Consider the following 13,714-nt stretch of genomic DNA (forward strand, 5'->3'; position numbering starts at 1 on the left):
GTGGGCTGGCCCTTAACTCAGCCCTGCCTAGCACTGACTGGCACTGTGGTCCCTTACGAATTCTGGTTACTGAATCTGAATGATTCCTCTCTGAATCTCAGTCTCCCCAGACCACAGCCCCAGCCTGGTCTAGCTCCTGCTCCTCACACAAACGGGAGACATTTTGCAGATGGTTTCCAGAAAGGTTGGGTGACTACCCCAAGATAGAAGCAGAGCCAGTTGGTGCTGTCACCTCCTTCCTCACTCCTGGCCCTGCTCAGCACCCCTCATTCGAACCCTCTCCAAGGGGATCATCAGTTCCATTTTGCAGATCTGGAAGCTGAGGCCTAGGGAGGGGAGGCTCCCAGTCAGGTGGGCAGAGCAGGATTAGGTCCCAGGTGTTCTCACTCCAGCCTGGGTCCTTATCATCTTTAACAGGTGGTCTCCAGGAAAGGTAGCTGGGTGGGGAGAGTTAACTGTTACAAGTGCCAAGGAAAGGCTCAGAGGTAAATAACAAAGCTGACACTGGCTGGCGGGTCAGGGAGCTCTGGGGGTTGGGACTCCTGTCTTAGGTTCCCTACATGGGAGCCCTGCTCTCCTGCACCCCTGCAAGCCTCCTGAGCACAGTCCCTTGTCAAGACCCTCATCAGCCCTTGTTGTTTTTTTTCAAAAAGATACGGTCTTGCTCTGTCACCCAGGCTGGAGTGCAGTGGCGTGATCATAGTGTGCTGCAGCCTCCAATGCCTGGCCTCAAGTGACTGGATTTTTCTTTTCTTCTTCTTTTTTTCTTTTCTTTTTTTTTTGAGACGGAGTTTCGGTCTTGTTGGCCAAGCTGGAGTGCAATGGCGCGATTTTGGCTCACTGCAACCTCCGTCTCCTGGGTTCCAGCATTTCTCTTGCCTCAGGCACATGCCAGCAGGCCCAGCTAATTTTTTGTATTTTCAGTACAGATGGGGTTTCAACATGTTGGCCGGGCTGGTCTCGAACCCCTGACGTCAGGTGATCTGCCCACCTTGGCCTCCCAAAGTGCTGGGATCACAGATGTGAGCCATCGCGCCAGGCCTGGATTTCTTTTTTTTTTTTTTTTTTTTTTTTGAGACGGAGTCTCACTGTGTCCCCCAGGCTGGAGTACAGTGGCGCGATCTCGGCTCACTGAGAGCTTTGCCTCCCGGGTTCACGCCATTCTCCTGCCTCAGCCTCCTGAGTAGCTGGGACTACAGGCGCCCACTACCGCGCCCGGCGGGGTTTCACCGTGGTCTCGATCTCCTGACCTTATGATCCGCCTGCCTCGGCCTCCCAAAGTGCTGGGATTACAGGCATGAGCCACCGCGCCCGGCCTGGATTTCTCTTTTTAAAAAGAGTTGCATTGTTTGGGTTTTCTCCTCCAGGCAAGGGTTTAAGCCATGAGAAGGGAGGAGGTTGTTGTAGGAATGGGGGACTGAACAGAGGGAACAGCATGTGCAAAGGCTTCATTGAGCAGGCCTGGTATCACAGGGAACCAAAAGAAGTCAGTGAGGCTGGAAGACAGAGTCCAGGGGAAGGGAGATGAGCTGGGTGAGGCTGCAGGTGCCACGTCCTGAGGGACTAGGGGTCTGGGGTAGGAAATTCTGACTTTGTCCCAGGAGCAGTGAGGAGCATCAGAATGTACATGTTTTAGTGAGATCCCTCTGGGTGAAGGGGGCTGTGTGTAAGATGGACTAGAGGGGCCACGGCAGAGCAAGGGGGAGGCCACTGCCACTGTCCAGAAGATGGGCAATGGTGGCCTGGCCAGTGGAGGGATTTGAGGGAATGGCACTGGGCTCGGGGTGGGGGGCCAGACAGACCGCGATGGGTAAGGGTAAGGGAGGATGTCCTAGTTTCTGTGTGGGAAGCCTCCCACTCTCCCTATATCCCCTCTGTACCCCCAACAAATGACACAGGCATACAAGCAAAAATAGTGTATTTGAGGATGGATGACCCAAAATTGGGGGGCCCAGGGGTGAGGACACAGCAGCTGCCTGCAGTTGGCATAGACTACCCCAACTCCCTAGGGGAGCCCAGCAGCCTAGAAGCCCCCCTGCTGGGCCTCCTAGCTGCCTCCCCTCCAAGAGGAAGGATTGTGTAACCGCCAAGAATCATCATCATCGTCATCATTAACACGTTGAGGTCTTCAAAGTCTGCCCAGCACTTTTTGGCATCATAGTTGATATTAATCATAATGACTCTGACAAGCACAGGGACTGTGCCAGGCTTGGACCCACCATCCAGTGGTGAGCAGAGTCTGTGGCAGGGGTGAGGCAGGCAGGGATGGGAGGCAGGTCTCCCTGGGAGTCCCCATTCCAACCTCCAAGCCAGCCCTATCCAGAAAGCTCCCCTCCCTGCCATGGCCCCCAACAGATGTCATGCGTGTTCTCCCCTTTTTTTTTTTTTTTTTTTTTTTTTTTTGAGACAGGGTCTCGCTCTGTCTCCCAGGCTGGAGTGCAGTGGCATGCGATCTTGGCTTACTGCAGCCTTGATCTCCAGGGCTCAAGTGATCCTCCCACCTCAGCCTCCCATGTAGCTGGGACTATAGGCGCGCGCCACCATGCCCAGCTAATTTTTGTATTTTTAGTGGAGACGAGGTTTTGCCATGTTAGCCAGGCTGGTCTCAAACTCCTGGTCTCAGATGACCCACCTATCTCGGCCTCTGGAAGTGCTGGGATTATAGGCGTGAGCCACCATGCCCAGCCCTGTTTTCCATTCTTCCTATGGCTATGGCTGAGGGTTGGATTCAGGCCAGGGCCATCCCAAGTGGCTCCTGAGATCCCCTAGGTCTCAAAGACCCTTGCTGGGCTGGTCCCTCCGCCACAGCCCCCGACGGGCAGCCCAGGAGGCCACAAACTCACAGTTGTGGTAAAGGAACATTCCCGAAAGAGTGAGTGCGATGCCCACGTAGCTGAGGGCACTGAGGCGGCTGCCAAACAAGAGCCGGGACAGGATGAGGTTGCCCACTACAGTGAGGTTGCCCAGGACGTGGACGGTGAGGGCAGAGGTGAGGGCCAGCAGGGAGAAGCTGGCCAGGTTATAGAGAACAGACAGGAGGCAGCTGAGCAGGATGCAGGCCCAGAGGCGAGAGTCACCAGCAGCGGGCGGTGGGGTGACACCAGCCTCCAGCACCAGGGCTGCACCCGCCAGCAGGCAGAAGCTGGGCAGCGAGGTGGCGTAGAGCAGGGTCACCGCGTCCAGCCTGTCCTCCTGCAGCAGGGCACCTGCAACAGGACAACCGCCATGAGCACCCAGAGGGACACAATCCCCTCCAGCCACCCCACTATGACCCCTATGGCCGATCCGCTAAGAAGTCTGCCCGGACCCCTCAGGCAGGGCGAGTGGCTCCTGATCTGAAACGTTGACAGTCAAGAGTTGGAGTCAGACCACCTGCGTTTGTGACCTGTGTTCACCCCTGACTAGCTGTGACCTGGGCTTATGAGAGGCGCTTAACCTCTGTAAGCCTGAGTTTCCTTCCCCGGAGAGTTGGGTAATAATCAAACCTCATCATGGGGTTGTTGTAAACATTTTAAAGGACAGCATACATAAAGCTCTTAAATGGGAAATGCTCAGTAAATATAAAAAACTAAACTAAAATAAATAAGTCTGTTATCAGCCACTTCAAACCGCCTCCCACGAGCTGAAACAGTGATCTGCTTGGGATATCTAAATGATCAATAAGTATGAAGACTAATAGCTGAAAAAAAATTACAAAGGCCAGGTATGGTGGCTCATGCCTGTAATCCCAGCACTTTGGGAGGACAGATCGCTTGAGTCCAGGAGTCTGAGACCTGCCCGGGCAACGTGATAAAACCCCATCTCTACACAGTACAAAATATTAGCCGGGAGTGGTGGCACGTGCCTGTAGTCCCAGCTACTCAGGAGGCTGAGGCAGGAGGATCTTGAGCTCAGGAGGTGGAGGTTGCAGTGAGCCAAGATCACATCATTGCACTCCAGCCTGGGCAACAGAGTGAGACCCTGTCTATCGACCAGGTGCAGTGGCTTATGCCTGTAATCCCAGCACTTTGAGAGGCTGAGGCAGGAGGATCACTTGAGCCCAGAGGAAGGCTATAGTGAGCTATGGTGATGCTACTGCAGTCTACTTCAGTGACCAGGGCAAGACCCTGTCTCTAAAATATAAAAATAAATCTTCAGGGGCTGCCCTGGCCCTGAAGGTCCTAGGTTCTTTTTTTTTTTTTTTTCTGAGACAGAGTCTTGCTCTGTTGCCCAGGCTGGAGTGCGGTAGCATGATCTCGGCTTGCTGCAACCTCTGCCTCTCGGCTTGCTGCAACCTCTGCCTCCCGGGTTCAAGTGATTCTCTTGCCTCAGCCTCCCAAGTAGCTGGGATCACAGGCACGCACCACCACACCTGGTTAATTTTTGTATTTTTAGTAGAGATGGGGTTTTGCCATGTTGGCCAGGCTGGTCTTGAACTCCTGACCTCAGGTGATCCTCCCACCTCATCCTCCCAAAGTGCTGGGATTACAGGCGTGAGCCAGCGCACCCAGCCCAAGGTTCTTAACCCAGCTTCGAAGACTGCATCAACTGGCCCCAACCACCCGGGCCACAGCCCTTATTACTCCCACACTGCAGTTCCAGCCACCATGAAAGGGCAGGCCAGCAGAGGGTCCCAGCTCTGCCACTTACTAGCTACATGGGGGCCTTTGCATTAAAAAATAAGAATTTATAAAAGAAAATAATAAATTGGGTCAAAAGGGTGACCCATTCATTGCTTCATTCACTTATGACCACTGGAGTGACAAGGGAACAAAAGGTCATTGTGGGATCTTGGCTCTCACTCACTGTTTATAACTGATAATCAGCAATTTTTTTTTTTTCCTGCTAATACTGGGGCTTGTCAAGATGAATCCAGGACTAAGAGGAAACCTTTTCACTTTGTAAGGGAAGAGAGGATCTTGCTGCTTTGCCTATGTCTGACTGTATATCTGTGTGTACCTGCGTGTACACGTGCCACCATCAGCCAAAAGGGGTGCCCAGATGAAATGACATTATTATTATTATTATTATTATTATTATTATTATTATTATTAGAGACAGGGTCTGGTTCTGTTGCCCAGGCTGGAGTGTAGTGGCACGATGTCAGTTTACTACAACCTCTGCCTTCCGAGCTCAAGCGATCCTCCTGCCTCAGCCTCCCAAGTAGCTGGGGCTACAGGCATGCACCATCGCCCCTGAAAATTTTTTGTAGAGATGGGGTTTCATCATCTGGTTCACCCAGGCTGGTCTCAAACTCCTAGACTCAAGCAATCTGCTCAGCCTGGCCTCCCAAAGTGCTGGGATTACAGGTGTGAACCATTGCGCCTGGCTGAAATGACATTATTTGCATGAGGGCAAGGATGGCATGGGGCCTTCGCCAAGTTAGTGGAGAGAGATGAGTAGTCGACACAGGTCCCCTCCCAGGCCTCTGCGAGCCTCTATGCATTTTCTGACACACACTTTCCAAAAAGCCACAGAGATGCTTACTCATAGGCTATGCTTAGAATAGGAAATGTTATTTCTCTCTCAATTTCATTCTGATGTTTTAGCTTTGTTCTCTAGGCAACAAACAGTCCCTCTGGCTGAAACGTTTCTAGAAATGAACAGATAATCAGAATGCCTCCTGCTCGCAGGCTCGAAAGTTAACACTGTTATGAGCTGCCTGTGGCTTCCACATTAAACGTCCCATCACAGGAAGGCATGTGGGTTTTCAGGTGAACTTCACCTTTGGCAAATTTCACCCTCTGCAAGGCAGCCAGGCAGGAAGGTCCTAACCTTCCCACCCATCTCCTCGCACCCATTGTACATCCCACCCACTCCTCCACCTCCCCTTCCTGCAGCCCAGGGAAAGGGCGGCGAGTTGCTGTCAGAGGCGGCAACTGACTTCTACCTGGGGACCCCAAAGTGTCAGCCTGTTTGTCCTGCCTCATTGTCACTTCTCCTTCTAGTGGAACATGCCCAGGTTTCTGCCACAGGTAACAGCTGACCCTTCTCTAAACCCTGTCTGCTTGCTATTGGCTTGTCCCTTTTGCTCTTTCACGGGCGGTGTGACACTGTCTCTGCATGCCTCAGTCTCCTTGTGAGTAGTGTGGTTCAGGTAGCAACATCTCCCTCACATGTGACGTGCTGAACACGGGGCCTGATGCCCTGTGTGATGCCCTTGATGCCAGCTCACCCCGGCAGCTGGCATGATCCCCACACCCTGCTCCTGCTGGCTGACACCCCGTGCCCTGGGACAGCCTGTTTCCCATTCCCAGATCACCCTTTCCTCCTCCATCAGTATGAAGAGCTGGGCATGGTGTGGGCACTTAGGGAGGCCCCAACAAATGTTTGCTCTCATGGTTACATTATTGTCATCCTCACTGCATGCCTCTTCCCCTAGGCAGCCTTCTCAGGGCTCCCCAGGAAGAAGCAACTGCTCCCCAACACCTGTGACCACCTTGACTCTAGAACTTCTCTTTTGTCATTGTGATCTCTATATCTGAGTGCATCTCCCCCATCACACACAGCCTGAGAGCTCAGAGGACAGGGGTTGAGTCCGCCTGCTCTGTGATGTGGGGCAGGGTGGGGGGGTCCAGCTAAGAGCAAGCTCAGCAGGCTGGCGCCCCACTTCCCACCCTTTCTGTGGGTAGGAAGACGGCACTCTCCTCGTGCAGGCCCCCTGGGCCTACAACTGGCCCAGGAAGGAGGGAAGCCGCTGGCCCTGCCGGCAGCTGTCTGGGCTCTCCTCTTTCTGGATACTTTTTTTTTTTTTTTTTGAGATAGAGTCTCGCTCTGTCACCCAGGCTGGAGTGCAGTAGTGCGATCTCGAGCTCACTGTAAGCTCCGCCTCCCGGGTTCACGCCATTCTCCTGCCTCAGCCTCCTGAGTAGCTGGGACTACAGGCACCCGCCACCACACTTGGCTAATTTTTTGTATTTTTTAGTAGAGACGGGGTTTCACCATGTTAGCCAGGATGGTCTCGATCTCCTGACCTTGTGATCCGCCTCAGCCTCCCAAAGTGCTGGGATTACAGGCGTGACGCACTGCGCCTGACTTTTTTTTTTTTTTTTGAGATGGAGTCTCAGTCTGTCACGCAGGCTAGAGTGCAGTGGTGTGATATCTCGGCTCACTGCAACCCCCACCTCCCCGGTTCAAGAGATTCTCCTACCTCAGCCTCCCGAGTAGCTGGGATTACAGGCATGCACCAGCATGCCCAGCTAATTTTGTTGTATTTTTAGTGGAGACGGGGTTTCACCATGCTGGCCAGGCTGGTCTCAAACTCCTGACCTCAAGTGATCTGCCTGCCTTGGCCTCCCAAAGTGCTGGGATTATAGGCGTGAGCCACCATGCCCAGCCTTCTTTCTGGATACTTGCCCTCTGCTCCCACAGACTCTGCTCTCAGGAATGGAGCTGGCATCAGCCACGTACACTTGAGTCTGAATCTGGCCCTGGTGCCTCTCCAGGAGCCTCTTGCTGTAGAAACCTCCTTTTGTTCAAAACCTATTTCAGGCCGGGTGTGGTGGCTCATGCCCGTAATCCCAGCACTTTAGGCTGAGGTGGGTAAATCACTTGAGTCTAGGAGTTGGAGACCAGCCTGGGCAACACGATGAAACCCCATTTCTACAAAAAATACAAAAATTAGCTTGGCATGGAGGTGCACCTATAGTCCCAGCTACTTGGGAGGCTGAGGTGGGAGGATTGCCGGAAGCTGGGAAATTGAGGCTGCAGTGAGCCACTGTGCTCCAGCCTGGATGACAGAGCAAGACCCTCTCATAAACAAACAAATGAGCAAAAAAAAAAAACCTATCTCAGGCCCTGGCTCAAGTCTGTTCCTCCCCATCTCTGCAGGGCTCCCATCTCTGTTAGTGGGGCCTCCAGCCCTCTAAACTCCCTCCTGAACCATGCAGCCCAACCATTCTATGAGATCGGCTCGCCTGTCAGAGCCATCAATAAATCTATCCATCTGGGCATGTTGGCTCACACCTGTAATTCCAGCACTTTGGGAGGCCCGGAGGGAAGATCATTTGAGGCCAAGGGTTCGAGACCGCCTGGGCAACATAGTGAGCCCCTGTTTCTCCAAAAAAAAAAAAAAGAAATTAGCCAGGCATGGTGGCATAAGTCTGTAGTCTTAGCTACTCAGGAGGCTGAGGCACAAGAATTGCTTGAACCCAAGAGGCAGAGGTTGCAGTGAGCCGAGATTGCGCCACTGCACTCCAGCCTGGGCGACAGAGATTGTCTCAAAAAAATAATAATAAAATAAAATTTAAAAATTATAATTTACAAAGTATGTACCCTCTGCCAGGCCCCGGGGCTAGGTTCCAGGAACACAGAGTTGCCCAAATCTGTCTGGCAGACAGCAGACATGTAACCAGGTGGCGATCATACATGGCATTTGGAGCCATGATGGGGTGAGCAGAGGGTGCTTCAGGAGCCTAGAGCAAGGACCCAACCTCCCCAGGGGTCAGGGAGTTAAGACTGGGGAGGGAGGTAAAGAAGGAGCTGGCAGGAGTCAAGATGCAGCCCGATGCCAGGCACATGCCACTCCATGCCCAAGTGCCTGAGGCCTGGCCAGCCATAACCCCTCTTGAAGGTTGGGGCTGCATGGGTCCCAGTGTGAGGAGCACTGACTGTTTCTCAGCAGGGGCAGCACAGGCCTTGAGGTTAGGACCTTCGCAGCACTGTGTCCTGCATGGGGGGGCCCATAGGTCAGGTTTCCCAGTGCAGACTCAAGCCCAGAGCTCATGCCTGTGCTCAGCCTCCAGCTATCATGTAACCTGAGGGCAAAAAATAGAACTGGGTTTTGGCCCTGCCTCGGGGCCAGGGAGGATAGTGACAGGGCCTCTGTGTCCCAGCTCTGAATATGCCAGGGCAGGGCTGAACTCTGACTTCAATCTTCCCTGGCTGCGGGCTGCCATCAACCCCAGCCCAGCATTCTTGGAGTGCCCACTTCCTTCTCCCAGGCCTGGGTCACAGGATCTCAGGGCAGGAAGGGAGAGCAAGAGGCCCGTTGGACTCCATCAACTCCAACTCTCCTCCACTGACAGATGAGGAAAGTGAGGCCCAGATAAAATCCTGATCTGTCCAAGGTTGCCCAGCAAATATGAGCAAAGGTATGGTTGGAACCCAGACCTCCCCACTCTGAGTGGGCGCTTGAGGCAGAGAAAGGGTAGAGGCTGCGACTCAGATGCTCCTCAGTAGGAAAGGCGGGAAGCCAGCCCTCAGGCAGAATGATCTAGCGGGTCTGGGCCTGGAACCTCTACCCTAAACTGCCCAGAGCCCTGCTGCAGTCACACAGACCATGCTTCACGTCATTAGGGACCCTGTGACCTCTGTGTAAATCGTGAACTTCTTTCTTTCTTTGTTCTTTGTTCTTTTTTTTTTTTTTGAGACAAAGTCCCCCTCTATCCCTAGGCTGGAGTGCAGTGGCGTGATCTCGGCTCACTGCAACCTCTGCCTCCTGGGTTCAAGTGATTCTCCTGCCTCAGCTTCCCAAGTAGCAGGGATTACAGGCACGCACTGCCACGCCCAGCTAATTTTTGTATTTTTAGTAGAGACAGGGTTTCACCACATTGGCCAGGATGGTCTTGATCTCCTGACTTCATGATCTTCCCACCTCGGCCTCCCAAAGTGCTGGGATTACAGGTGTGCGCCACTGCGCAGGGCCGAACTTCTTTCTTTTTTTTGAGACAGAGTCTCGTTCTGTCACCCAGGCTGGAGTGCAGTGGCATGATCTCGGCTCACTGCAACCTCCTTCTCCCGAGTTCAAGCAATTCTTATGCCTCAGCCTCCCCAGTACTTGGGATTACAGGTGCACACCACCAGGCCCAGCTGGGTTTTTTTTTTTTGTTTTTTTTGTTTTTTTTAGACAGAGTTTCGCTCTTGTTACCCAGGCTGGAGTGCAATAGCGTGATCTCGGCTCACTGCAACCTCTGCCTCCTGGGTTCAAGTGATTCTCTCGCCCCAGCCTCCTGAGTAGCTGGGATTACAGGCACCCACAATCATGCTCAGCTAATTTTTGTATTTTCAGTAGAGACTGGGTTTCCCCATGTTGGCCAGGCTGGTCTCAAACTCCTGACCTCAGGTGATCCACCAGCCTTGGCCTCCCAAAGTGCTGGGATTACAGCTGTGAGCCACCGCGCCCAGCCCAGTTTTTGTTTTTTGTTTTTTTTTTTTTTGAGATGGAGTCTCACTCGTCATCTAGGCTGGAGTGCAGTAGGGTGATCTTGGCTCCCTGCAACCTCTGCCGCCCGGGTTCAAGCTATTCTCCTGCCTCAGCCTCCCAAGTAGCTGGGATTACAGGCGCCTGCCATGGCACCCGGTTAATTTTTTTGTATTTTTAGTAGAGATGGGGTTTCACCATCTTGGTCAGGCTGTTCTTGAACTCCTGACCTCATGATCCACCCATCTCAGCCTCCCAAAGTGCTGGAATTACAGGCGTGAGCCACCGCACCTGGCCCCAATTTTTGTATTTTTAATAAATACAGGGTTTCACCATGTTGGCCAGGCTGGTCTTGAGCTCCTGGCCTCAAGAGTCCTCCCGCCTCAGCCTCCCAAAGTGCTGGGATTACAGGCATGAGACACCATGCCCGGCCTGTCAAATCATGAACTTCTCTGGGTCTTAGTCCCATCATCTGTAAAATGGGGATAATGTTGGTGGTTGCCATGAGAACTCAAGGTCAACACCCAGCACCAAGCCTGTCACACTGTAGCTCCCAGTAAACATCAGCCCTCCCCAGACTTAGGCCTGAACCCTGACCTTCCAAATCCCAGCTCAAGGCTTTACCTCCTTTTCTCTCCCTGGCCCATGCTTTCTGGCTTTCCTCTGGGTCTAAAGCATTAGGCCACATCTCTTGGAAGGATGGAGTCCTCCTATCTGGGTTCAGATCTTGCCTCTGTTGCTCACTGGCCACATGGCCCAGAGCAAGCCTCTTCATCTATCAAATGGGAACAAAACAGTGAGATAAAGGGCTAGTCAAAGCATAGATCACTGGCTATCACTAAATACCGGTTTGTAATTCCAGAACTTCAGGAGGCTGAGGTAGGAGGATCACTGAGGCCGGGAGTTCAAGACCCACCTGGGCAACATAGCAAGACCCTGTGTATACAAAAAAAAAAAAAAGCTGGCCTGGTGCAGTGACTCACGCACTAATCCTAGCACCTTGGGAGGTCAGGAGTTCAAGACCACCCTGGCCAACATGGTAAAACGCCTTCTCTGATAAAAATACAAAAATTATCTTAGCATGGTGGTGGACACCTGTAGTCCCACTTACTTGGGAGGCGGAGGCAGAAGAATCGCTTGAACTCGGGATGCAGAGGCTGTAGTGAGCTGAGATCTCACCACTGCACTCCAGCCTGGGCGACAGAGCCAGACCCTGTCTAAATAAGTAAATAAACACGAGTTGGGCCTCCAGAGCCTGAGTTTGGGGCCTGCAACTCACTGAGCTGTTGGCCCTCTCTGAGCCTCAGTTCTGCTTCCTCCACAGCCATGAACCTCAGTTTCCTCATCTGTAAAATGGGACAACAGCCATACCCCTCACAGGGCCATCCAGGCCACACACCCACCCGGATCCCCACCTTCTCAGTTGGCCACCCAGGCACTTACTTTGCTGAACCGACTTGAGTCCACGGAGGCAGGTGGCTGCCAGCAGGAAGCCACAGCCAGTGGGGGGTGTCCGGAACTCTCCAGCCAGGCTGCAGGCGGCCCCCAGGCAGAGCGGACCCATGGCCGCCAACTGCAGTGGGTGGTGGCGGCGGCCCAGCAGCAGTGCCGACAGGGCCAGGGTGAACAGAGGCGTCGTGGTAGTGACTAGTTGTGCCAGGTCCAAGGGCACAGCCCTTAGGCCCACGTTGCCGCAGGCCATGGAAGTGCCGAAGGTGAGGCTAAGCAGTAGGACTCGGCAGCGAGTGCCGCCTGGCATGGGGCGCCGTGCCCCCCGGTGGCATGCCAGGGCTGCCACCAGCATGTGCAGCGCGGACAGCAGCAGGGGCCGCCCAAAGCCGTGCACTGTGAAGATCCACTTGTTGAGGCTTGACATGCTGGCTCCGGCCAGCAGCCACACCAGTGCTGCCATGGCCACCCGGGCCCGGCCAGGCTGCCGGAGGGCCTGAGGGCTGCCAGGGGGCCACTCGGGGGGCCCAGCCGCCCGAGCACCACCAGCTGCTGCTGCTACTTCGGTTGAGGTCATCCTGCCATCATGGTGCTCCGGTGGGCAGCGGCACATCCGCACCAGTGGGGCTAGGGCAGGAGGTAGGCTCCCCAATGACCACCTCTGGGCCACCAGAGATCTCCGCTTGGGGCCAGGCTAGATCCTGGTTCCTCCGACCCCGTGTCCCGTTTCAGACAGGTGAGAACACTGCTTACTTGTGCCAGGCCTGTGCCAGCGATGTCTAGGAGCTAAGCTGTATTTCCAACTCAGACAGGGTAGAGCCAAGGTCGCGACTGCTAGGATGCCAGGGTCTCCGATGCTCAAGCGTGGGCTCCAGGCACCTCTGCCCGTGCCAGGTGGTCTCCACTCGCCTCCTCGCCTAGTGCCCACGCTATGCTTTTAGATGAAATCCTCGTTCCTTTTTTCTCTTCGGTCCCCAGGTCATTAGGGTGCGCGCAGATCCAGACCCTGGGAACTCCTGCGTGCTCTGGCCGTGACCAGGTCTGGCAGGGGGGCGATCCGGGCTCCGCGCCTGGTGGTGCCCGGCCTGGGGGGTCGCGGGCTCGCTGTCTTCCACACTGCCCGGGCAGTGAGCTGACACCACGGCCCGTGCTCCGGCCGGTGCCTGGCGGCGAGCTAGGCGCGGTTCCAGCAGGGCCTGCGCTCCAACTCCTGCTCTCGGAGGCTTTGCGGCTCTGGCTGCGGCTGTGACTCCGGCTGTGGCTCCTGCTGCGACTCACGCCCGGCTCCAGCTCAGGCCCGGCACGGCGGGCGCGGTGGTGCGCCCTTGGCTCCGCCTCTGCCTCTGCCTCCTCCTCCGCCGCCGCCGCCGCCCGCTCCCTACACGGAAAATTGGGCTGAGCACCCCCGCCAGGCCCCGCCCCAGGCCAGGCCCCGCTCCCGGAGCCGGGAGGTCTCGCCCCGCCCCAACACCTCCCGCTCACAGCCCCTCCCCCATCGGCCTGGCATTTCCCCCATCAGCCCTCCTCTGCCCCGGGCCTGTGCATCTGCCCAGTAGAGCCCCACCCCGAGCTGGCGTGGTCAGCCTCTCTTCGCCAGCAGGTCTCTTCCCACCCAGCGCCAAGGCGAGCCCCCCATGGAGATCAACGCGCATTGCTGGAGACACTGGGGTATCCCGCACAGCCGCCCAGGCTATCTTCAAGAAGCAGGGTAGTGAGGAGGGGCCCACAGGCCCCATCCCAGGACCAGTCTCGCGCCCACCTGATCTCTGGCCACAATTATCGTAGAACCTCAGCATCCAGCAGAGCTGGATTACAGAGTCCCTTAAGGCACCTCCACCGCCCCTCCATAGCCCCAGCATCCTCCCCAGCCTCCCAGTCCAGGGCGGCGCCACCTGGGGACCCTCAGAGGGAAGCTGAATCACCAGGCAGGGCTACCCGCAGCTGCGGAAGTAGGTACCGCCGGCCGGCATCCTTCCCCGGCCGGCAGCCTCTGTCCCGTCCCCTGAGCACTCGGAGATGACTCATAGCAGAACTTCCTGGGGTCCACCCTGTGCCCTAGCCCCGGCAAGACAGAGCCCTGGTCTGGAAGGCAGAGCAGTTGCCACTGAGCCCTTGCCCCTGTCTCGGTTTTCCCACGGGAACGAC

At 55.2% G+C, this 13,714-nt stretch overlaps 1 protein-coding gene across 2 annotated transcripts; it reads right to left on the reverse strand.

Moving 5' to 3' along the window:
- Positions 1–12,847, reverse strand: SLC35E4 (solute carrier family 35 member E4). Of its 2 annotated transcripts, none has more exons than XM_017945255.3 (2): positions 11,564–12,807; positions 1–326 (listed from the first exon to the last, which is right to left on the reverse strand). In XM_017945255.3, exons 1-2 carry the CDS (start codon positions 12,180–12,182, stop codon positions 241–243), a joined length of 705 nt encoding a protein of 234 aa, XP_017800744.1. In that variant the 5' UTR covers positions 12,183–12,807; the 3' UTR covers positions 1–240. The 2 variants fall into 2 exon arrangements, with proteins under 2 accessions (XP_017800744.1, XP_003905483.1); XM_003905434.3 differs by lacking the exon at positions 1–326 and adding an exon at positions 1,902–3,206 and having other exon boundaries at positions 11,564–12,847.
- Positions 12,848–13,714: the final 867 nt, after the last annotated feature.

This window comes from Papio anubis, chromosome 16 (genome assembly GCF_008728515.1).
Source record: "Papio anubis isolate 15944 chromosome 16, Panubis1.0, whole genome shotgun sequence".
Classification (NCBI taxonomy): Eukaryota; Metazoa; Chordata; class Mammalia; order Primates; family Cercopithecidae; genus Papio; species Papio anubis.